Source organism: Rhincodon typus, chromosome 6 (genome assembly GCF_021869965.1).
Source record: "Rhincodon typus isolate 14 chromosome 6, sRhiTyp1.1, whole genome shotgun sequence".
NCBI lineage: Eukaryota > Metazoa > Chordata > Chondrichthyes > Orectolobiformes > Rhincodontidae > Rhincodon > Rhincodon typus.
Window position 1 is genome coordinate 38,065,108 of NC_063337.1, and position 24,224 is coordinate 38,089,331.

The 24,224-nt window shown below is 40.3% G+C and overlaps 1 protein-coding gene across 1 annotated transcript in view; it reads left to right on the plus strand.

The window, feature by feature from the left end:
- The window catches only part of micu2 (mitochondrial calcium uptake 2), a 413,733-nt gene that overhangs the window by 345,741 nt on the left and 43,768 nt on the right, over positions 1-24,224 (plus strand). The window contains exon 8 of the mRNA XM_048597612.1: positions 1,600-1,656. Coding sequence (XP_048453569.1) covers positions 1,600-1,656 — 57 coding nt within the window. The remainder of the gene's footprint in view (positions 1-1,599; positions 1,657-24,224) is intronic.

Consider the following 24,224-nt stretch of genomic DNA (forward strand, 5'->3'; position numbering starts at 1 on the left):
CCCCCCCCCCCATTTATTTCAGAGCCCCTTTCCCCTCCCTCATTTCTGAAGAAGGGTCCCGACCCGAAATGCCAACTTTCCTGCTCCTCTGATGCTGCCTGGCCTGCTGTGTTCCTCCAGTTCCACAGTGTGTTATCTCTGACTCCAGCATCTGCAGTTCTTCCTATTCTCAGAGTTAATATTGTGTCCAGTTCTGAAGAAGCGTCACTGAACTCAAAACAACAATTTCTGTTTTTGTTACAAAATAATAGTGTCTTTCTAATTTCACCATTTTTGTTAATTGATTTCCTCCAACTATTACTCTGTATTAAATCAAGTGACCAAATGACCCAGTGCCCTGAGCTAATACTACTTAAATTTACAATGTCCTCCACCCACTTGTGAAATTACAGAGAAACTGCTGGCATCTATTCACTTTTTGCACAGCTGAATTTGGTGTATGGTAGAAAAAGGGTATTTATCATTTATTGGATCCATTTGCCGCGCAGCATGTGACCAAATTGCTAGAAGGTTACTGCAGGGTGACCCCGAGGGATTGAATGGGTGATAAAAGAGAAGACACTGCACCACATGGAGGTAGACAGGATAAACTGGGGAGAGGCTTACAATATTCTTGAGCTTCTCGGGAATACACAATTGCTGTCACTGGTAGAAGCCACTTACCTTGTTAGGCTGGCAGCTCCCAACTCCTTTTCATTGCTGTTTTTCCAAAGCCCTGAGAAACCTCTGATGAAACCAGTGCATCAGCAGTGAATTTTAAATCATGCTCTCAAATGCCCTTTAGGAGCTTGATCTTAAAAATGTTAATGATCTTCCCCACCTCTCCACTGCAGGACAGTACTGAACACAAAATCCACTCTCAGTTTTAAAAAAAAAAGGAGAAAGGGTGCACCTTGGTAGATTAGACGTGACTTTTTGTAGATGTGACAATTTAACTTCATTCCCTTTCCTGTGACTTTTCTATCCATAATGTCAGTGTTAATATCAAGGCCTAAGTATTTACTTTAGGTGTATCATTCATCAACATACATAAAATTTCTTCTTTCTGTGTAATAGCTTTTATTTAAATTTCCATAAAATCCTTTTATTTCTTTTCAAATGTTCAGAGTTTCCTTTAAGGATTCAGTGGCAGATAGAAGTAGAAGGTGAATCTCTATTGACAATTTGCCAGACTCCATTCTTTTGGAATAATATTCAAGTGCAAATATTTTGTGAACTTTAAAGAGACCTGAATAAAGATAATATATGGTTTTATTATCCATATTACCCTTTGCTAATCTGAATGTAATATTCTTAATCAAGCAGTGTACATCTTCAAAAACAGAACAGTCTCCTCAGAAGAAGTTGAACAGAATAATGTAAAAGCAATGCACTTTGATGATACCTTCAGCAGTACTGTCGACACAGATTCCATTCTATTTCCCTCATATGAATATGTAAATGGTAGCCCTCTATGAACCTTACCGCACATCTGATTACTAAATTGGCAGTAACTTTTAACCTGCTTGTTAATATAGCCTCTGCGTGCAGTTTAACTTGTTGAACAATTTTGGAAAAAAGTGACATTTTAAGATATTGAGGACTGTAATCTGATTTCAGCTGCAGAGTATCATTCGCCAAAAGAAAGATGTCAAGCTTGGAGCACATTCTACACCGGTAAGTCATCTCCTCCCTTCAACTTATTTTCTCCAAAATCCAAACTCAGAATAACTATTTCTTTTTATCTAATACAACAATTGAGCCTTCCACAAAGATAATTTATTTGAGAAAATGCTCTATAAACATTTCTGGCTTTTGTTTGCATAACGTGGATATCATCATTCTTCATTATTCCTGTTTCTTTGATAAAGGATCTAGTCTGTCGTTTGGTCTTTTCACTTGCAATTAACTCAAGTTATGATACAGCAATGAGATTCTGTATAGGTGATAGTAAGGAAAGGAGATAAGTCCCTTTTGAAAATGCATTTTTCCAGTGCCATTACGAAAAGGCTAATACATTGTAGGGAAGGTTCGGAAATGTTAATTGGTTTATGACTATTTTAAATTTCCTGGTTAACACACTTTCATTTGCCTTGACAATATTTAATTGGGCTCTTTCAAAGCTGTTTTAGACAAATAAAGAGAATTTGATAGAAATCAAATGAAATATTAAAAATGAGATCACCTCTCATTATGAACAAGTTATTTATGTTAAGTAGTAAATTAGTTATTGCTGTGACTACTCAGAAATTGGCATCTTCCTGGAGTGGCATTTTAATTCAAAATTGATAGTATTTGAATGACAAATCACACTGAAAATAATGATTCATTTCTGGACTTTGTTTTCTGCCGAATCAACCCAAACTTTAATGATTAAACAAAAACTTCATTCACACTTTGCTAAATGAAAGGTGAGTAAAGCTTCCATAATAAGAAATGCCAGGGTTATTGTAGCTGACTTATCTAAAATAAATTAGCACCGATAAAGCTGTGATTATTGTAAATTTTTAAACCATCTCTTTTAGCAAAAGGGAAAATGAAGTGTAAAACCTTTAAGTTAACTTCAATCATTACAAATTTGATTCATAGAAGAAGTAATGTAGATATTTGTAAAAAAAAATTGCTATAATTTTTATACCTTGCACTTATAGCTCTATTGTATATGTGATTTTAAGACTCGCATTCTTTCAGGAGAGCCATAAGACATTGCCTAAGCAGCTCTTGCTTGCAAGAGAAAGTCGAAAAAGCTGAGACTCCAAAAGCTGCTAGAAAATATTTGAACATTTAGTTTCAAATTTCTGGGGACAAAAATTTTACAAAGGCACTCTGGGATGAATGAAAGCTAATCTCACTCAAACATACAAATTCTTACAGCGAGTTACATGGTGGATGCAGAAGGACATTTCCCCTGGTTGTGATCTCAAAATAAGTGGAATGACAATTTAGAACTGAGACAAAGAGTAGTTTCTTCACTCAGTGGGTGGCGAATCTTTGGAATTCTGTGCCCCAGGGAGCTGTCAAGGCTCAGTCCTCGGATATGTTTATGACTGAGATCGATTGATTTCTATGTATTAATGCAGGATAATGGCATTGAAGCAAATCAGCCAGGATCTTGTTGAATGGCAGAGTGTGCCTTGAAGGGCTGAATGACCTACTCATGTTTCTATTTCTTATTTTCATACAGTTAAAAGTACATATTTTAAGAATGTTCTGCCAGTTGAGGACATTTCCTGAGATTGATGACCTGTGAGGATTCTATTAAAACGTTAAAATTTTGGTTTTACGTAGCTTATTACCTTGTTTCTATGCAATGCTAATTTATTTAATTATGAGCCAGATATATGGAAGACACACCAAAGGAATGCACAAAAGTGATTAGTTAATGATGTATGCAACATTGCAATGTTTGATTTATCAATTGCTTTGGAATATTAGTTTTGTAATGACTTTGCTTTTATAATTGTGGCAAACAAGATGCTGTGATGGTCAGCAACAAGAGGAAAGGTAAGATGTGGGACTATGTGGATGAGGAATTGGGATTTTATTCAGCAGTACTACCATCGATGAGTTGATCGCAGAGAGTCCAGTATGTGTGCTGATTGCTCCTTCCTTTCCAACTCAATTATTCGTCCTCCTCTGCAACCTGTCCCCCACCCCCAAAAGAAAGAATATTGGTCACTGTGTAGCTGATGAAAAGGGCTATGTCTTTATAATGGTGAGTTTGTGCAACATACAGCAGACCATGAAGTTTGACACACACTCTGCCAAGTACTCCTGAGTGCTCCAGGGTTGTTTAAGCCCTCTGCTGGTCTACTCAATCATGTTTAATGTAGCAGAGCCATTTTCGTTTGTGTATGCTTTTCACTTCACATTAGTGTCATAAACCCTGTGCTCAGGGAATAGCCCTTGTTTTTCGGTCTTCACCCTCTGGTTTGTCATCATGGCTCAAATACAGATTTGCAGAGGACTGCTACAGAATGAGGGCATTGTGACTGCTGTTAGGATACCATTTGGCAAATTTTGTGATATGCCACACATGAATACACATTAGCTACACATTTGGGAAGCAGAATCCCTTCCATTTGCAACACATTTCAGAGCTATCAAGGGGCACCCACATAACCGTAAGTGTGCAATCAATGGAACCTTCCATATGAGGAAACCTATAATTCTTGAAAAGTCATGCTTGCTTCACCTGCTTCTCTCTGATAAGATAGAATAAAATATATTTGGCTCTCTTACAATATAGGTTCTCAGTACCTTCCTCATGCAACAGTGGCTAACAAACTGAAAGCTGTTGCAATTATAACCTGTTCCAACCTGCAAGAGCTAGACAGTTGAATGTTCATACCCACAATAGCCTCACAGTCACTGGCAATGTTGTCCTCAACCTGCTCTATAGGATGCAATTGGCCATCTTCATGTAAGGCCGCCTTAGCGAAGCAGAACACTGTGATTAGTGGGCAGCTCCAAAGATCATTGTTTGGTCTGAACTATTTATGACTTAGGCAAAGAGAAAGATATAATGTATCCACATTTGCTGATCATACAAAATTAGGTGGAAATGTACAGTGTGAGGAAAACACAGAGAAGCTGTAAAGAGAATTAGACAGATTAAATGGGTTGGTAACAAGATAGCAGATGGAATATATTGTGGGGAAATGTACAGTTATTCACTTTAGTTGCAAGAATGGAAAGAATAGAATAGTTTTTTCAAAGACATTCTTTTTGAAAATCTTGATGTTTAGAAAAAGGAAGATATTCATACAAGTAACTCAAAGTTAGTAAGCAGATACAGCAAGGAATTAGGAAGGAAAATGGTGTTTATTGTAAGTGGATTAGAGTATAGGAATAAAGGTGTTTTGCTACAGTTATACACCAAACTACACCTACAGTGCACCATGCAATTTTGGACTCCATATTTAAGAAAGGATATACTTCTATTGGTTGCAAAGGTTCACTAGATTGGTTTGTTCATGGGATGTGAGGGTTGTCCGATGATGATAGACTGACTAAATTGGATCTGTGTTCTCCACATTTTAGAAGAATCAGAGATGATCTCATTGAAACACAAAAGATTGTATAGGGGCTTGACAGAGTAAATATTGAGAGGTTATTTCAACTGCCTGCGAAATTTAAAACATGGAGGCACAATCTCAGGATAAGGAGTTAATCATTTATGATTCCAATGAGGGAAATTTCTTAACTCAAAAGATTGTGAATTTTTGAAGTTCTCCACCCCAAAGGAATGTAGATGCTCCATCGTTGACTATATTTAAGAATAAGATGAACAGATTTCGATCTGTCAGCAAATGAAGAGATATGGAGAACAGGCAGGAGATTGGTGTTGAAATCCAAGATTAGCCGTGATCTCATTGAATGATCAAGTAGGATCAACAAGATGTATTGTCTCATCCTGCTCCTGTCTCTTGTGATCTGACATACTATTCCTCACTAGGGTAGGAAAACTGTTCGCTGAACCTTCTGGGCATAATGACTTCCTGTCTGTTTCACCTCTGCTCATTTCTGTCATACCATAGGCCAAGAGGGAATGCAAGTAAATGAAACCAAGGGTGGGAGTAAGGGGATTGTGAGAATAGAAAGCAAAAACATAAGAACCAGGAGCACAAGTAGACCATCTGGCCCTTCAAGCCCGCTCCACCATTCAATAAGATAATGGTTGATCTGCTCATGGCCTCAGCTCCACTTACCCACCCTCTCATCATAACCCTCAACTCCTTTACAGTTCAAAAATTTATCTGTCTTAGCTTTAAAAACATTCAATGAAAAAGCCTCAACTACTTCACTGGACAGGGAATTCCACAGATTCAAAACCCTTTGGGTGAGGAAGTTCCTCCTCAGTTCAGTCCTAAATCTGCCTCCCCTAATTTTGAGGTTGTGCCCTCTTGTTTTAGTTTCATCTGTCAGTGGAAACATCCTCCCTGCTTTTATCTTATCTATTCCCTTCTATAAGAAACCCCCTCATTTTTCTAAATTCCAATGAATATAATCCCAGTCTACACATTCTCTCCTCATAAGCTAACCCCCTCAACTCCGGAATCATCCTAGTGAATCCCCTCTGGACCCCCTCCAGTGCCAGTACAATCTTTCTCAAGTAAGGAGACTAAAACTGCACGTAGTACTCCAGGTGGGGCCTTGTCAACACCCTATACAGCTGTAATATAACCTGAGATAACAAGGTGTAGAGCTGGATGAACACAGCAGGCCAAGCAGCATCATAGGAGCAGGAAAGCTGACGTTTCGGGCCTAGACCCTTCTTCAGAAAAATTATAATATAACCTCCTTGCTTTTAAACTCGATCCCTCTAGCAATGAAGGACAAAATTCCATTTGCCTTCTTAATTACCTGTTGTACCTGCAAACCAATCTTTTGCAATTCATGCACAAGGACACCCAGGTCCCTCTGCACAGCAGTATGCTGTAATTATTTAACATTCAAATAATAGTCTTTTTTTACTGTTATTCCTACCAAAGTAGACAACTTCAAATGTATCAAAATTGTACTCCATCTGACAGAGTTTTGCCCACTCACTTAAGCTATTTATATCCCTCTGCAAACGTTCAGAGTCCTTTGCACACTTTGCTCCACCACTCGTCTTACAGTCATCTGCAAACTTTGACACACTGCACGTGGTCCCCAACTCCAAAATCATCTATGTAAATTGTAAACAATTATGGTCCCAACACTGATCCCTGAGGCACACCACTAGTCACTGATCACCAACCAGAAAAACACCCATTTATCCATACTCTTCCAGGACTAAGTTCTTCAGCACGTACCACCCCTGCAGAGTTTAAAAGAAACTAAACAACTCTGTTACCACCCAATACTTCTCAAATCACAGCAAAGCCCATTAACAATCAATCAGCAATTAACCTGCTGCTGAAAGTCATAGCAGTATCATCGCCCTTTGTCATGACATAACTGGCATCAGTTCAATGTTGTACGCTGATTGACATCACAAGAAACCTACCCCGCATATATCTGGCAGCCATACCCCGTGCATAACCAATGTCCTCACCAAGTTGGTGTTAGATGCAGCACCAAATGTATACACGCCATTGGCACATTTTAGAGGCAATACAAGGCCAAGACAATGGGTGTTGCTGATGCAAATTTGGGGCCAATGTATTTTCCCAACTTCCCACATTCACATAATAGTAAATAAAAGCATTTAGTTTTCCCAAGGATTACCATTACTTAAAAATGTTCCTTTTTGTAATAACATGAATAGAATATTAAAATTATAGTAAATCATGCAGTATTTCCCCTTAATCTTTTTGTCATTTTCTTTCTGCCTGCAAACTCTGATATCAGATGCTTTGCTGAACTAATAATTAAATCAAGGGATCTCTCAATCCTATTCATAATTGAAATTTATTATTGATTATAATTAGGGTGTGCTCATCCCTGAAATTAAGAATGAGGTATCCAGCCTTATAAACTATTTCTAGAGACTATGATAACAGATTGTCACATGCTGTCACTCAACAGAATGGAGTCAGTCTTACTAATTATATGAATCTGTCAGATTTTTTAATAGTCTTGCATGTACTGAACTGCTATTAAAATGATTTTGCAGAAACATTCTAGTTTAACTGGATATGTTTGTTCAGAATGAAAATTTTGCAAAAAAAATTAGCTTGAAAATTTAATGATTTGCAATTCTTTTGTACATTTGTGGACTTGCAGATAAATATGTTTTGGTTTTATATTTAAACATTATTTGAGTATTACAAGAATTCCTTTGTCATCATGCTACTCCAACTGAAAATTATCTTTTAGTTTATATAGAAACAATTGAAAGCCATCTACACTGAAATCTCATTCATCTGAAACCAGCCATAGTGAACTTCAAATTTAAAGTTATCTTTGGCATCTGACAAGCTCTAATTTATAATGATATTGAAGCATCTTGGGATAACAAGCCAGTTCATTTTCTGGGCTGGTGATTCTCTTTGTTAACACAAATATTTGAAATGCACTGAACGCAGTTTTAGAGGTCAAGATAGGCTTTGGCATTATGGGTCATCCTACTAGCGACCACTGAGCTGTGGTAAAGAAAAGCAGCCAGGAATGCTAGCTACGTAAAATGCAATGTTTCATATGTCACATGCGCAAGAAAGCGTAGAACAAAGAAAGGTCTAATGGGACTTGTTACTGTTGATGCTGAAAGCTAAATAACCATTAGTAATAAGTTTTATGAAAAGACTGCCGTCTTTTATCTTGAGTTTTCAGTGGGATAAAGCAAATGGGGCTATTTTGCTGTCATGAGAGTACTTGTGGAATTCATTGACTTTAAACTAAAATATGTCTAGTCTATTGATTATGTTCAAAGCATATTGCTAAATTAGGGGTGAAAAGCTAGGCTGTAAAAGAAGTCAATTTAGCTGAATTTCAAAAGGGTTTTCAATAGGTATGGAATTCCCTCTAAAAATGTATTTGTAATTCTGATCTCTCCTTCACATTCAAACACATGAATAACTCCAATCCTTGAATCCTCTCGGCACCACTTTGCAAATAAGACCAGGTTTCGAATTGGTTGTTCGAAGCTCTAACTCATTCAGTGTTATTATTATTTTGCAGATTGCAACATTTGACTGTATTCTAGCAAATAGGCTCAGATTTTGTTGTACACGTGGCAGTGAGGCCATTGGTGCTTGCCTTTTTTGCCAGGTAAAATTGATAGTGGCAACCAAACGTGCAATTAAATGTAGAAATCATTGCTATTACTGATACCCTTCTCCCCCAGCAACTTTGCTGTTGCAGTCTTTGTCAATTGACAGTACAGAACACACTACATTGGTAGAAATTTAGGGTAATTATTCAGTAGTCTCACACCAAAAGCAAATAGAAAACTTAGAGTGCAGACAAGAGTAAATCCATTATTAATACTGCAGTTCAATAATGTTAATTACTGCTGAGCAATCTCTGTGCCCTTGAAAAATTAATTTTCTCTGCATATGCACAGCCAATGATGCAGAATTTAAAAGTCATAGACTCATAGAGATATAAAGCACGGAATCAGACCCTTCGGTCCAACTCGTCTATGCCAACCAGGTAGCCTATATAAATCTAGTCCCATTTGCCAGCATTTGGCCCAGATCCCTCTAAACCCTTCCTGTTCATATACTCATCCAGATGCTTTTTAAATGTTGTAATCGCACCAGCGTCCACCACTCCCTCTGACAGCTCCTTCCATAAAGGCACCACCCTCTGCATGAAAGTGATGCCCTTATATCCCTTTTATATCTTTCCCCTCTCGCCTTAAACAATTACTTTCTTAGTTATCTCCTTTATACCTGCCCCTTAATCCTATATGTTTGTCCCAAATCCTCACTTGGTTCCTTGACGATAGTCTTAACTTCATTTACCTCTCCTGCTTCCACATTTTTACTTCCGGCTTTTCAGACTGCATTCCTCCATGCAGATTTTGAACTAATTGGCTGAAGAGCCTCCTGCTTTCAAATGCCATACACCCACGATAAAGGGCAATGGAACAGTTGTTAAGTTAGTGGAAATTTCCCTTGATAAGTCCACAAAATGCCTCTGAACAACTGTAAGCAAAGTGAACAAATAAAGCAGCTTGCAACAAAATCTAAACCATACCTATTGAATGGTAGGTCAGTTTATTTCCTATTAAGCATTGGATTGGGAGTAAAAGGCAAAAATACTGAATATTCAGTTGTTTAATAAAAATTATATTTTAGTCTTTAAAGCATCACTAAAGATACAGTTTAAATATGTAACGAATTGCACACAACAGTATCACAGATTTAAGATGCTTTTGAGCACGATATGACTGGGCTGTCCAAGTGATATACATGAAGAACATCTCTGTTGAGAGGTGTCTGTTCTTTTCTCTGCCTCGAGCATCAAATCCTTTTTAGCAATTCACCATGTCATGGTAAATTGATGGATTTGATTACACTGTTGACCTGTGAGAGGAGTTCCAGGATTCTGATGGTACAAAGCAAATCCCCAAAGGATCAACTAATTCCTACTGTATACAGACTACATGTTTTGCATCCAGACCTTTGCTGGATTGTTACAATGTCAGTACTAATTCAAATTAATTAGGAAGTTGAGAGGAAGAAACAAACCTTACCATTCTATTTATGCCAATGCGTTATGTGCTAACAAATTACTTGAAAAATCTAATGATGTTAGTTATTGAATTAATTTAGAAGACAACGGGATATCTTGCTGGTAGGTGGACAGTTTTAAGTGAAATTGAGGTTTAATGAAAAAAGATAGGGCTCACTGGGGATGGTGGCCTATTTTTTGCTTTTTATAAATTTCATTGTCTGTGTGCAGATTGCCAGACCATATTAGAGTCAAAGGTCTATATGAATCTCTCACACCACATGATTTTATCCAATGTAGGTAATAACCACAGAATAATTCCTCTCCCAGGTGTGAATCAATAAAATGCATTTATCTCTATTTCCTTTCCTTATAAGTTGTTATATCAAAGGTAATTATCTTTTTTTAGTAGATGTCCCTCTAGCTTTGATTACTCTAATGTTCTCCTGACCTCCCATCGTCCATTAACTTGAACTCATACAGAACTCTGCAACCAATATTCTTACTTGCATTAAATCTAATTTATCTCTGTGCAGATGTACATTGGTGCTTTATCTAGCAATGCCACAATTTTAAAATTCTCATCTTTGTTTGAAACTTCATGCTTGAGCTTGAACCTATCTATTCCTTCAACGTCCTGCAATACTCTGAGATTATAGGGCAGCTCGGTGACTCAGTGGTTAGCACTGCTGCCTCACAGCGCCAAGTACCCAGGTTTGATTCCAGCCTTGCGTAACTATGTGGAGTCTGTACATTCTCCCCGTGTCTGCGTGGATTTCGGCCGGGGACTCCGGTTTCCTGCCACAGTCGTCTTATTTCATTACAGATGCTATATAAATACTATGTTTTCTCAATTTTCCATGAGATTAGGGCATAACTGATAAGTTTGTTATTTATTACTCATCCCTAATTTCCCTTTGAAAGCTAGTTGTGAGCCACAGCCGTGAACCAACACACTCTGTGAGAAAGGTACCCCCACTTATTGTTAGGAAAGCAGTTTCTGGATTCAAACCTTGCAACAATGAAGGAATGAAACTTTATTTCCAAGTCAGGGTAATGTGTAGTTTGGAGGGGAACTTGCAGGTGGTACTGTCTGTTGCACATGTTTTTCCAGGTAATGCAGGTTGTGGCTTAGCTTCCTTCCGAAAAGGATATTAATAAACCTAAAGAATATTAATATTAATAACATTAATGGGCATTTTCTGACTATCGGCAATGGATTCGTGGTCATCATTAGACTCTTAACTGCAGATATTGTATTCAAATTCCACCATCAGCCATGGCAGGATTTGAACCTGGGTCCCCAGAATATTACCTGAGTCTCTGGATTAACAATCCAGTGATCATTCCACTAGGTCATTGCCTCCCCATGGGTATACATTGTTTTCATTTTGTGAATGGTATACAGTGCAGCCACAACGTTCTTGTGATAGTTAGAGTGAATGTTTAAGGGGTTTAAGGTTGGGGTGCCAAACAATCAAGCTGCTTTGTATTGGATAGTGTCCTTAAGTTTTCTTGGAGCTGCACTCATCTAAGCCGATGCCTTTCACCACACATCTAACTTGCTCCTCACAGATGCTCACATGCTTTGGGGAGGTAAGAGGTGATTCACTTGCCATAGGCATAGCCAGCCTTTGACCTGCTCTTGTACCAATGGTGTTAGATGGCAGGTGCAGTTAAGTTTTTAGTTCAGTGTCTCTCAGGGTTTTGGTGATGCAGTCAGCGACGATGTTAAGCGTAAGTGGTTAGATTTTCTTTTCTTGGAAATGGCTGTTGACTGGCATGTCTGAGGTGCACTGTTACTTGCCACTTATCAGTCCAACACTGAATGTTGTCCAGATCTTGCTGCATGCAGACACAGAATGCTTCATGAGCTAAAGAATTGTGAGTGGAATTGGCCACTAAAATCATCATGGAACATCCCCTTTTCTGACCTCGTCATGGAAGGATTTTGATTGAAGAAGCAGCTGAGGGTGGGTAAAAGATGTCAGAACTTTTTTGAAACGATATATTTCTTTGTAGACACATTTCTTATGATAACTGCTTTTTTGCTGGAGTCCACCTGCATTTAATTAGAACTTCAGGCTCCCCTTTCTGCATTGTATATTGTTTTGGAGTAGTTAGGGAAAGCTCACTCAAAGAATGAAACTTCCCAGCTCAGCTGTCCAGTTCCTGGAAAATAACCTTTCCCTGTGGGTAAAATGTGGTATCTGGAACCCTAGTTCAGTTGATTTTGCATGAGAAGCCTCTGAAAAAGTTAGTTGATAATCTATCAATATAAAGGTAAATATTTATACTTTCATATTACAAACATTAGTATTTTTATGGAGTAAAATTTGTTTTATGATAAATTGGTAATCATGTTTCTTAATGAAACTAGATGAATCTGTTGTGCTGTAAGTCCAATACAGAGAAAGTATATGAATGGTCACATTGGAATTGGGTAAAATAATTAAATTGATTTTGGGACTCATGGAGCAGCAGGACTGTAGAAAGACGGTGCACCCTTCCATCTTGGTTATAACAGACTTTTTTTTTATTTACTCACAAGACATGGCCTTCGCTGGCTGGGCCAGCATTTATTGCCTCTCTCTAGTTGCACTTGAGAAGGTGGTGGTGAGCTGTCTTCTTCAACCACTGCAGTCATGTGTGTAGGTAGACCCACAATGCTATTAAGGAGGGAATTCCGGGGAATATACACAGATCAAAAAGTATTTCTCAACATATTGTAAAAGCTTCTCCATGTCATTACAACTTGCCTTATGAAAGAACGATCTTGTTTTTATTATTATATCACTTTTCACACCCTCAGAACTCAGTATCTCACAATCCATTAGATACTTTTAAACTGTTGTAACTATGATTATATTTGCAAATGTAACAGCTATATCCAACATAGTAAGGTCCCAAAAAGGATAAATGACCAAGTCATTGATGGTGTGCATTGACAGGCAAAGGCTAGTTGGGACATATTACTTTTAATATAAAATATTTTTAAGTAATTCAAGTCAGATCAGCATAGAAAGTATGGAGTGCCAAATCAGAGAAAACTCCTTTACCCTGAACTGCTGTCCTGCACTTTCACCTTCAGGTAACCTATTGCAGTCTGCACTGTTGTACATCTGGCTAGAATTGCCATCAAAGTGTAAACGAGAAGAAAAAAACTGAGAAAAAGCAGTACAGATTTCTACATATTGTCACCAAAATGTAAAGTTATAAAACAATTGCTATTTTGATTTTTGTTGGTTCCCTCTGGTACTCCTGATGTTTGTGTAAATGATGTTAGCCCCTATTCAGTACATTCAAAGCTTTTGCAAGGTTGATGCTTTACATAGAATTTGTATGCAATTTGAATATTTGCTTCAATATTCAAGATATTTTTGCATGAAAAGTCAGTTTATGAAAGTAGACAATATAACAGCACAGCTCCCAACTTCAACAGGATGTTATTCGCTGATGATTTTTACAATGATACAGTGGCAATTTTCCAACAGCTACTTTATTCCAAGGCTGTCTAAGTGTAATCCCTGGAGCTCAGACTAACCTGTTTCTCACTATTGGATCCATTACAGAGCTATGCACTTTATTATGTGCTTCTTGCAGAATACTATAACTGTAAGGAACTTGTATATTTCTTCCAATTTTTGTGAAGTTTGACTTCTCTGCATATTTCATTTAAGATAAGTTTGTAAGGAATGAGACATAAATTACATTTTTCAGCAGAGACTAAGGCAGAAGTTCATTAGTACTTGGCATGACTGAGGCAGACTGAGTGAAACAATGCATTAGCACTGTCCTTTTGGTTTTGGAAACAGAATTTAAATCCCGCCCAAACAGAAAGGATGAACATCTCCTATTTCTGACAGCTGGTATGAGTCAAAAGTGAAGTTATTGCTGGCAGTTTCATTCCATTTTGCAATGGAATGAATACAGAGTATAATTTGTCAGGCTCACTTTGGAGGCCCTGTCTGTGCAGAACAGAAATGTTATGCCAGCACAGTAGAAAGGCACTTATGAGCAAATTCAACTGAAATTTACAGAAAACTGCGGCAAATTATGAAGGGAAATTTTATGAAATCTGCTAAGCATTTTACCTAAATAATAACAAAGGCTCCATTAAGATGAATTCAGTGCTAAAAGCAAAACAAAACTTCCACTCAACCAGTCCTAAAGCTTAAAATAACTCATGGTTTCAGGTTGACAATAAAGAACAAAAGGGCTGCTTACCTTCATAAATGAAAAGAAATTGTTCACTGGTGACTAGCAGACTTGTCAGGTCCCTTCGTGGATATCTGTGAGGAGTTAAACAAAAGGTATTCTACCAGATTTCTTTAAAACCAACTTCAACTTATTCTTGCAGAAGAACTAAACTGCACAACGGCTTCAAATTGGAAGTATTAACCTTCCTCAAAATCATAATTTTTTGTTTATGAATTGGCCCTTCCGAAAGTCATCCAGTTTGCCTTCTTTTGCATCATTTAGAGTTTTGTGATGGTTTTAATTTTTTATCCAATTCACAAATACAGCAGACATCTATATCTGGAAAGAGATAGAAACATAGAAAACATCCTCTTCAAGTTATCCTATCTAGTCCTGATAGAATTTCATAGGTTTCTGCCAGAGCACTTAGAAAACAGTCACAGGATCAGACTGAGTCATTATGGATTTACAAAAGGGAAATCACGCCTGACAAATCTACTGGACTTTTTCAAGGATATATTAGTAGAGTTGATAAGAGGGAGGCAGTGCATGTGATTTACTTAAACTTTCAGAAGATGTTTGATAAGGTCCCAATAAGAGATTCGCATGTAAAGTTACAATGCAGGTGATTGGGAGTTGTATACTGACATGGATGGTTGGCAGACTGGAAACAAAGAGCAGGAATAAAAAGTATGAGGGGAAGTTTCATGAAATTTGCCAAGTTTTTTTTATTCAATCATGGGATGAGGGCATCGTTGGCTTAACCAACATTTATTGCCCACCCCTAATTGCCCAGAGGGCAGTTATGAGTCAACCACATTGCTGTGGGTCTAAAGTCACATGTAGGCCAGACCTGGTAAGGATGGCAGTTTTCCTTCCCTAAAGGACATAAGTGAACCAGATGGGTTTTTCCAACAACCGGCAATGGATCAATGGTGATCATCAGACACTTAATTACAGATATTTTTGAATTCAAATTTCACCAGCTGTCATGGCGGGATTCAAACCCAGGTCCCCAGAACATTACCTGGGGCTCTGGATTAACAGTCCAACAATAATACTACTAGGCCATTGCCTCCCTTAGCAAGCAGTGACTCGTGAGCTACCACAAGGATTGGTGCTTGGACCCCAGCTATTCGCAATCTATACTAATGATTTGTATGAGGGAACTAAATGTAAAATACAGTTTGCACATGACAAAATGCGCGTTGGGAGGTTGAGCAGCAAGGAAGGAGCAGAGATGCTTCAGTGTGATTTGGACAAGTTAAGTCAGGAGGAAAATGCATGACACGTGAAGTATAATGTGGATAATCCACTTTGGTAGCAAAAACAGGAAGGCAGATTATTATCTGCATGGTGATGGATTGGGAAAGTGGGGATGTGACATCAAACTATGAGTCTTTATACACCAGTCGCTGAAAGTAAGTATGCAGGTGCAGCAGGCATTGACGAATGTAAATAGTATGTTGGCATTCATAGCAAGAGGATTCAAGTGCAGAAGCAAGGATATCTTGCTGCAATTTGACAGTGCCTTAGTGAGACCACACCTGAGTATTGTGTACAGTTTTGGTCTCCTAACTGAGGAAAGATGTTCTGGCTATGGAGGAAATGCAACAAAGGTTTCCTAAACTGATTCCTGGGATGGCAGAGCTGACATATGAAGAGAGACTGAATTGGTTAGAACCTATATTCTCTGGTGTTCAGAAAAATGAGAGAAAAATGCCATTGAAACCTATAAAATTTTGAAATGATGAGACAGGATAAAGCAGGAGGGACGTTCCTGATGCTCTTGGAGTACAGAACAAAGGGTCACTTTATAATGGTATAGTTAGGCCATTTAGAACTGAGATGAGGAGAAATTTCACCCCTTCACCCAGAGAGTGGTGAGGAATTCTCTGCCACAAAAAGCAGTTGGAGCCAAAACATTGAAGTTTTCAAGGAGGGCCCAAGGATATAGGGTGAAAGCAGGAACAGGGTACTGAGTTGGATGATCACCCATGACTGTACTGAATAGCAGAGCAGGCTGGAAGAGCCAATTGGTCCACTCCTCCTGTTTTCTAAGTTTCTATGTTTCTAACACGAATTCCTCACTCTAAAATAACCTAGTTCGCTATATGAACTTCTTTTCTGAGGAGCAGTAGTCTGTTTAGCCATCCTGTTTCAAGGACTTCAAAGGACTGCTTGACCCAAAGTAAAAACTGAAAGCCATCAAGTCTCCATCTCAAAGCTATAAGGGTTACCCGTAAACTTAAAGAAAAAAACCAAGTTCCATAAGTGACTAAGAAACCTTGTGGCCCAATTATTTTCCTTGCTGGGTAACCAAACAATCTAAAATAAACAAAATTGGTGGTGCACAAAACCCATTCACTCTAAAGCCAAGCCTCCAAAACAGTTTTAAAAGAAATCACCATGGCTACAGAAATAGTTAGAATTTAATTATTAACTTCAGGCATACCAAAAATCTACCAGTTACAACAAAAAGCTGAAAACCAAACTTGCAATAAATAATGTTTAAAAATATATATCTATAAATCCCAAGGGTTACATCGCAATGCAGATCCAGCAAGGTGTAGCATTACTCAATGTCTAATACTGATTGGTGCTTGACCTGCCATTTTGCACCTTAGAGTTTGAATTTAATAACTTATTTAAAACATGCACTGTGCAACATACTTTCACCAGCATGACGAGCAACTTGCACTAAAAATCCAAGCATGGAGGTGACTAATTAGAGAGTTGTCACCCCTGCAAGTTGAATGGAAGAAAATGGTAAGGAACCATTCCTCCAATCACAAGCTGGTTCGCTCCTGGCTACTGATAGGTTTACTAGTCAGCAACAAACACAGAGAGCTAAGTGCCAGGGAGTCGCCAGCAGGAAACCAATGTCCAGGATGTAGGAAACTGAGGTTGACAGAGAACAAAGAGATTTTGTAAGCTAGTGGAGGTCCAAAAGCTTCTCTATATCTTGTTCAAAGACCCAAGCTGCCCAGTTACAATGGAAACAATCACACAATTGTTGGCAGGCAATTGATGACATTTGTAACTGGTCACGAGTCCACAAACCAATCCACTACTTGTTGTTGACCAAAGGTCTATTTGTACAACTCTCTGGCTCCAATTCATCTGCAACTAATGCTCTAACCCCCAGCTATGCAAACAGTATTCACAAAGATTATCAAACTACATACTTTCAAACTGTGCAGCAATCTTTGCAATCCTGATTTTAAAATTGTTCTTTTCTAATTTCAGCCCATAATTTAAAAAAAGCTGAAAAGAAAGAGGAAAAGAGGGTCTTTACAACAGTCACAATTGAGTTGAACTGGTCATTGAGCTCGAATGCCTAACCTCACTTACCAAAGTAAATCTTCTTTAAACCACTACCAGACACATATTCCCTTCCCCTCCCTTGTCTGCCTTGCACAGGGACCGTACACTCTGGACAAATAGAGATAACAAGGTGTAGAGCTGGATGAACACAGTAGGCCAAGCAGCATCAGAGGAGCAGGAAGGCTGACGTTTCAGGCCAAGACCCTTCTTCAGAAGGGTCTTCAGATTTTTCTGAAGAAGGGTCTAGGCCCAAAATGTTAGCCTTCCTGCTCCTGTGATGCTGCTTGGCCTGCTGTGTTCATCCAGCTCTACACCTTGTTATCTCAGATTCTCCAGCATCTGCAGTTCCTACTATCTCTGTACACTCTGGACATCCTGGTCCACTCTTCCTTCACCCCCAATACCTCCCCTCACCCCACAGCCCCTTGGCGCCTTCCCCTGCAGCCACCAAAGGTCCAACACCTGCCCATTTACCTCCTCCCTTCCCACTATCCAAGGACCCAAACATACCTTCCAGGTGAAACAACACTTCACCTGCACTTCCCAGAATCTAGTCTACTGCATTCGCTGCTCACAATGTGGTCTCCTTTACATTCGGGAAACGAAGCGCAGACTGGCTGACCATCTACGTTCTGTTTGCAAAATTGACCCTGAGCTACCTGTTGCCTGCCACTTTAACATACCACCCTGTTTCCTGGCCAACAACTGTCTCTGGCTTGCTGCAGTGTTCCAGTGAAGCTCATTGCAAGCTGGAAGAACAACACCTCATTTTCCACTTGTGGATCCTGCAGCCCTCCGGACTCAATAGCGAGTTCAATAATTTTAGGGCCTAAACTCTCCCATGTCCTAGCCCCCTACCCTCACACCAGGCCTTGTTATTACAAAGCCTGCTATTACTACCTATTTTTGTCACTAATAGTCCCCATTAACAACTATTCACCATCCTAGCCAGATCATTATCAACTCCTTTGTCTATCCAGCTGTTCTCTCTCTTCGGGCTCTATCCTATCATTTACTGCCTACCCCATCCCCCTCCCTATTTTCTGCATATAAACTGAAGTTTTCCCATTTACCATCTGTTCTGAGGAAGGGTCACCAGACCTGAAATGTTAACTCTGATTTTTTTCTTCACAGATGCTGTCAGACCTGCTGAGTTTTTCCAGCAACTTCTGTCTTTTTTCTTCTTTAGACAGCTTAAGTCAGGGTGCACAATTGCAGTCAAAGGGAATTCTCCAAGGTTACTTTGAAGGCTTAAATTGGGAACTTTGACATTAACTTTATGCCCTGGGAGAATCCCACCCAGGATCACTGCATTTGGTGTAACCAAATGAAACAAACCAAATACTGCCTCCTTTGCAAGCAAGGGCATAGCAGAAATGTGGAGAAAGGGAAGGAGAGGAAGTCCCAAACTATCATCTGCAGTAAATTGTCCTACTTGCAGCAGAATGTCCCAGGTGCAAATTGATCTTAGCAATTGCATTTTATTCCTCATTCCAATTCAGTAGGTTCTGAAATGTCTGAAAGGTCCAATGCATAATTTTCAGACTCCCCCACAAATGGATCAGATGTTCTTTGAAAGTTTGGGTAGCTGGGTTAATGGAAGCTTAGGCACTTCCTCCACTGCTGCGACTTTGCCTCTGTGTTTTCCCAGTGAAGATTCTTGACTTCAATCTATTCTTCTACTGCAACACCGAGACTTTGGGTTCCTTATGGCTACACTGCCATAGAAGACATCCACCCTTAGATGCTACATTGGGTCCATGTGTACTGTTATGGAGTTGTGATATGGAGGTGCCAGTGTTGGACTGGTCTGGACAAAGTCAGAAGTTACAACACCAGGTTGTAGCTCAACAGGTTTATTTGAAATCACAAGCTTTCAGAGTGCTGCTCCTTTGTCAGGTGAAGTCTGGAGTTATGGTGTTAGCCGTTATCTGCATGCTAAAATGGATGGGCTCTGAATTCTGTGTGAAGTGAAGCTCTCTGTCAGGTTGCTTCCCTGACTATCAGAAAACAAATTAATATTGTCCATATGACTCTCTTTTCCTCTGAAGAAGAATCTTGGGGTGAATTTTACTCTTTGAAATCAGCTATACTGCCTCAAGTTTGTCAATCTTACTTCTGTGGTGGGCAAATTATTGGAGCGGATTCTGCGAGATAGTATTTATGATTATTTGGAAAAGCACAGTTTGATTAGAAATAGTCAGCATGGCTTTTTGAGGGGCAGGTCATGCCTCACAAACCTTACTGAATTCTTTGAGGATGTGACAAAACACATTGATGAAGGCAGAGCAGTGGATGTAGTGTATATGGATTTTAGCAAGGCATTTGATAAGGTTCCACATGGTAGGCTCATTCAGAAAGTTAGGAGGCATGGGATTCAGGGAAATTTGGCTGTTTGGATACAAAACTGGCTGTCCAATAGAAGACAGAGGGTGGTAGTAGATGGAAAGTATTCAGCCTGGAGCTCGGTGACCAGTGGTGTTCTGCAGGGATCTGTTCTGGGACCTCTGCTGTTTGTGATCTTTATAAATGACTTGGATGAGGAAGTGGAAGGGTGGGTTAAGTTTGCCGATGACACGAAGGTTGGTGGAGTTGTGGATAGTGTGGAGGGCTGTTGTGGGTTGCAACGAGACATTGACAGGATGCAGAGCTGAGCAAAGAAGTGCCAGATGGAATTCAAACCAGAAAAGTGTGAAGTGATTCATTTTGGAAGGTCGAATTTGAATGCAGAATACAGGGTTAATGGCAGGATTCTTGGCAGTGTGGAGGAACAGAGGGATCTTGGGGTCCACGTCCATAGATCCCGCAAAGTTGCTACCCAAGTTGATAGGGTTGTTAAGAAGGCGTCTGGTGTGTTGGCTTTCATTGGCAGGGAAATTGAGTTTAAGAGCTGTGAGGTTATGCTCTATAAAACCCTGGTTAGACCACACTTGGAATATTGCTGAAAACTAGTCATTTTGACCAAGATCATTCAGTAGTTTTTGAGCAATCCAGGCCTTTTTAAAATTGGTTCATGGGATGTGGGCAATGCTTGCTCAACTGGTATTTATTGTTTATCCCCAGCTGCCTTGGAGAAAGTAATAGTAACCAGCCTCCTTGAATCTCCACAGTCCTTGGGGTATAAAGGTACCCACAATAGTGTTCGAGAGGGTGTTACAGGATTTTGATCCAGCAACAGTGAAGGAACAGTGATATAGTTCCATGTCAGGCTGGTGAGCGACTTAGAGAAGAATCAGCATTTGGTGATATTCCCAGGTGTCTGCTGACCTTATCAGGTGGTAGACTTTATGAGTTTGGGAGGTGCAGTCAGAAGAGCCTTGATGAGTGGCTGCAATGTGTCATGTAGATGGTACGCACTGCTGCCATTGTATATTGGCGGTGAAGGGAGTGAATATTGACAATGGTGAATTGGGTCTTAATTAAGTAGGCTGCTTTGTCCTCGATAGTGTCAGGTTTCTTGAATGTTGTTGGAGATGTACTCATGTACACACAGTGTGGAAACAGGCCATTTGGCCCAACAAGTCCACACCGACCCTCCGATGTGCATCACACACAGACCCATCCCCCACCCTGTATTTCCCATGGCTAACGCATCTAACCTACACATCCCTGACGACTTTGGGAAATTTAGCATGGCCAATCCACCTAACTTGAACATCTTTGGACTGTGGGAGGAAACCAGAGCATCCAGAAGAAACCCATGCAGACACAGGGAGAATGTGCAGACTCCACACAGACAGTCGCGCAAGGGTGGTATTGAACCCAGGTCTCTGGTGCTGTGAGGCACCACTGAGCCATCGTGCCACATCCACTCAACCAGGCAAGTATAGATTATTCCATTTCATTACTCACTTGTGCCTTGTTGATATTTAGCAGATATTTGGGAGACAGGAGGTGCATTATTTGCTGCAGAATTGGCTCTTGTCACTTACATTATTTATATAGTTGGTCCAGTTCAGTTTCTAGTTAGTGGAACTCCCAGAATGCTATTACTGGAGGAATCAGTGGTGGTAATGCCATTGAGTGTCAAGAGGTGATGGTTAGATTCTCTGTTTTTTCTCATTGCCTGTCTCTTAATGTGACAAAAATTTTACATGATGTGTGTCAACCAAAGCCTGGATGATGTCCACGTCATGTTGCATATAGATACAAATGCTTCAGTATTTGAGGAGTTGCAAATGGCTGTGAATACTGAGCAATCATCAACATCCACAATTCTGGCCTTATGATGGAGGGAAAGTTGTTGATGAAGCAGCTGATGATGATTGGACCAAGGACACTCCTGTGAGGTACTCCTCCAGAGAAATCCCGGAGCTGAGATGATTGACCTGCAACAGCAACAACCATCATCTTTTGTGCTAGGCATAACTCCAATCAGCAGAGTTTTCCTCTGAATTGCTATTGACTGTAATTTTGCTAGTGAGCCTGACATTAGTGGTAGGCAAGTTATTGGAGAGGATACTGAGGTACAGGATCAACCAACATTTGGAGACTTGGCGACCACTTTGCAGAACATCTACGTTCTACTTGCAAAAAAGACCCTGAACTACCCGTTGCCTGCCACTTCAATGCATCACCCTGCTCCCTGGCCAACATCTCTGTCTCTGGCTTGCTACAGTGTTCCAGTGAAGCCCAACGCAAGCTGGAGGAACAACACCTCATTTTCCGCTTGGGGACCCTACAGCCCTCCGGACTCAATATTGAGTTCAATAATTTTAGGGCCTAAACCTTCCCATGTCCCAGCCCCCCACCCCACACCAGGCTTTCTTACCACATAGCCTGCCATTACACACCCCCTGTTGTTAGTGACTAACAGTCCCCATTAACAACTATTCACCCTCCCAGCCTGATCATTAGCAACTCCTATGTCTGTCCAACTGTCTTTCTCTCTCTTCGGGCTCTATCCTATCGTTTACTCCCTACCTCACCCACCTCCCTATTTTCTGCATATAAACTGACGTTTTCCCAGTCACCATCAGTTCTGAGGAAGGGTCACCGGACCCGAAACGTTAACTCTGTTTTCTCCTTCACAGCTACTGCCAGACCTACTGAGCTTTTCCAGCAACTTTGTTTTTGTTCCTGATTTACAGCATCCGCAGTTCTTTTGGTTTTTATTTGGAAACTCAAGGTCTGATTAGGGACAGTCAGCATGGATTTGTGCGTGGTAAGTCATGTCCGACAAATCTTTGGGATTTTCAAAGAGGCAACCAAAAGGATAAATGAGGGTAGGGCAGCGGATTTTGTATATATGGACTTTAGTCAGGCATTTTACAAGGTCCCGTGCGGCAGACTAGTCATGAAGGTTAGGCTGCCTGGGATCCAGGGAGAGCTAGCTAATTGTATCCAAAACTGGCTCAATGGTGGGAAGCAGAGGGTGATGTTTGAAGGTTGTTTCTCAGACTGGAGGCCCGTGACTAGTGTTGTGCCACAGGGGTCAGTGCTGGGACCTTTGGATGTGAATGTACAAGGCGTGATTAGTACGTTTGCGGATGAAACAAAATTAGGAGGTATCATTGGATAGTGAGGAAGGTTATCAAAAACTACAGTGGGATCTTGATCAGATGGGGAAATTGGCTGAGGATTGGCAAATGCAATTGAATGCAGGTAAGTGTGAGGTGTTGCACTTTGGAAAGTCAAACCAAGGTAGACAGTAAATGGTAAGGTCCTGAGGAGTGTTGTGGAACAGAGGGACCCAGGAGTACACTGCTGCCTCACAGCGCCAGGGACCCAGGTTCAATTCCACCCTCGGGTGACTGTGCAGAGTTTGCACATGCTCCCCGTGTCTGTGTGGGTTTTCTCCGGGTGCTCCGGTTTTCTCCCACAGTCCAAAGATGTGCAGGTTAGGTGGATTGGCCATGCTAAATTGCCCATAGTGTTCAGGGATGTGTAGATTAGGTGGGTTATAGGGGGATGGGTCTGGGTAGGATGCTCTGAGGGTTGGTGTGGACTTGTTGGGCCGAAGGGCCTGTTTCCACACAGTAGGGATTCTATGATTCTACATAGTTTGTTGAAAGCAGCATCACGGGTAGACAGGATGGTGAAGATGTCATTTAGTATGCTGGCCTTCATCAGTCGAGGCATTTGAGTATAGGAGTTGGGATGTTATGTTACAGTTGTATAAGCCATTGGTGAGGCTGCACTTGAAGTATTGTGTACAATTTTTGTCACCCTGTTATAGGAAAGACACAGTTAAACTGGAAAGGGTGGAAGGAATGTTTGCCAGGCCTGAGTTACACGGAGAGATCGGCCAAGATAGGACAAAGAACAAAGAAAATTACAGTACAGGAACAGGCCCTTCGGCCCTCCAAACCTGCACCGACATGCTGCCCGTCACAACTAAAACCCCCTATATTTCATATATTTGTCAAGAAGCCCTTTAAAAGTTACTATAGTATCTGCTTCCACTACCTCCCCCGGCAGCAATTTCCAGGCACCACCACCCTCTGTGTAAAAAAAACTTGCCTCATACATCACCTTTAACCTTGCCCCTCGCACCTTAAACCCATAGCCCCTGGTAACTGACTCTTCCACCCCGGGAAAAAGCTTCTGAATGTCCAGTCTGTCCATGCCCTCCATAATCTTGTGGACTTCAATCAGATCGCCCCTCAACC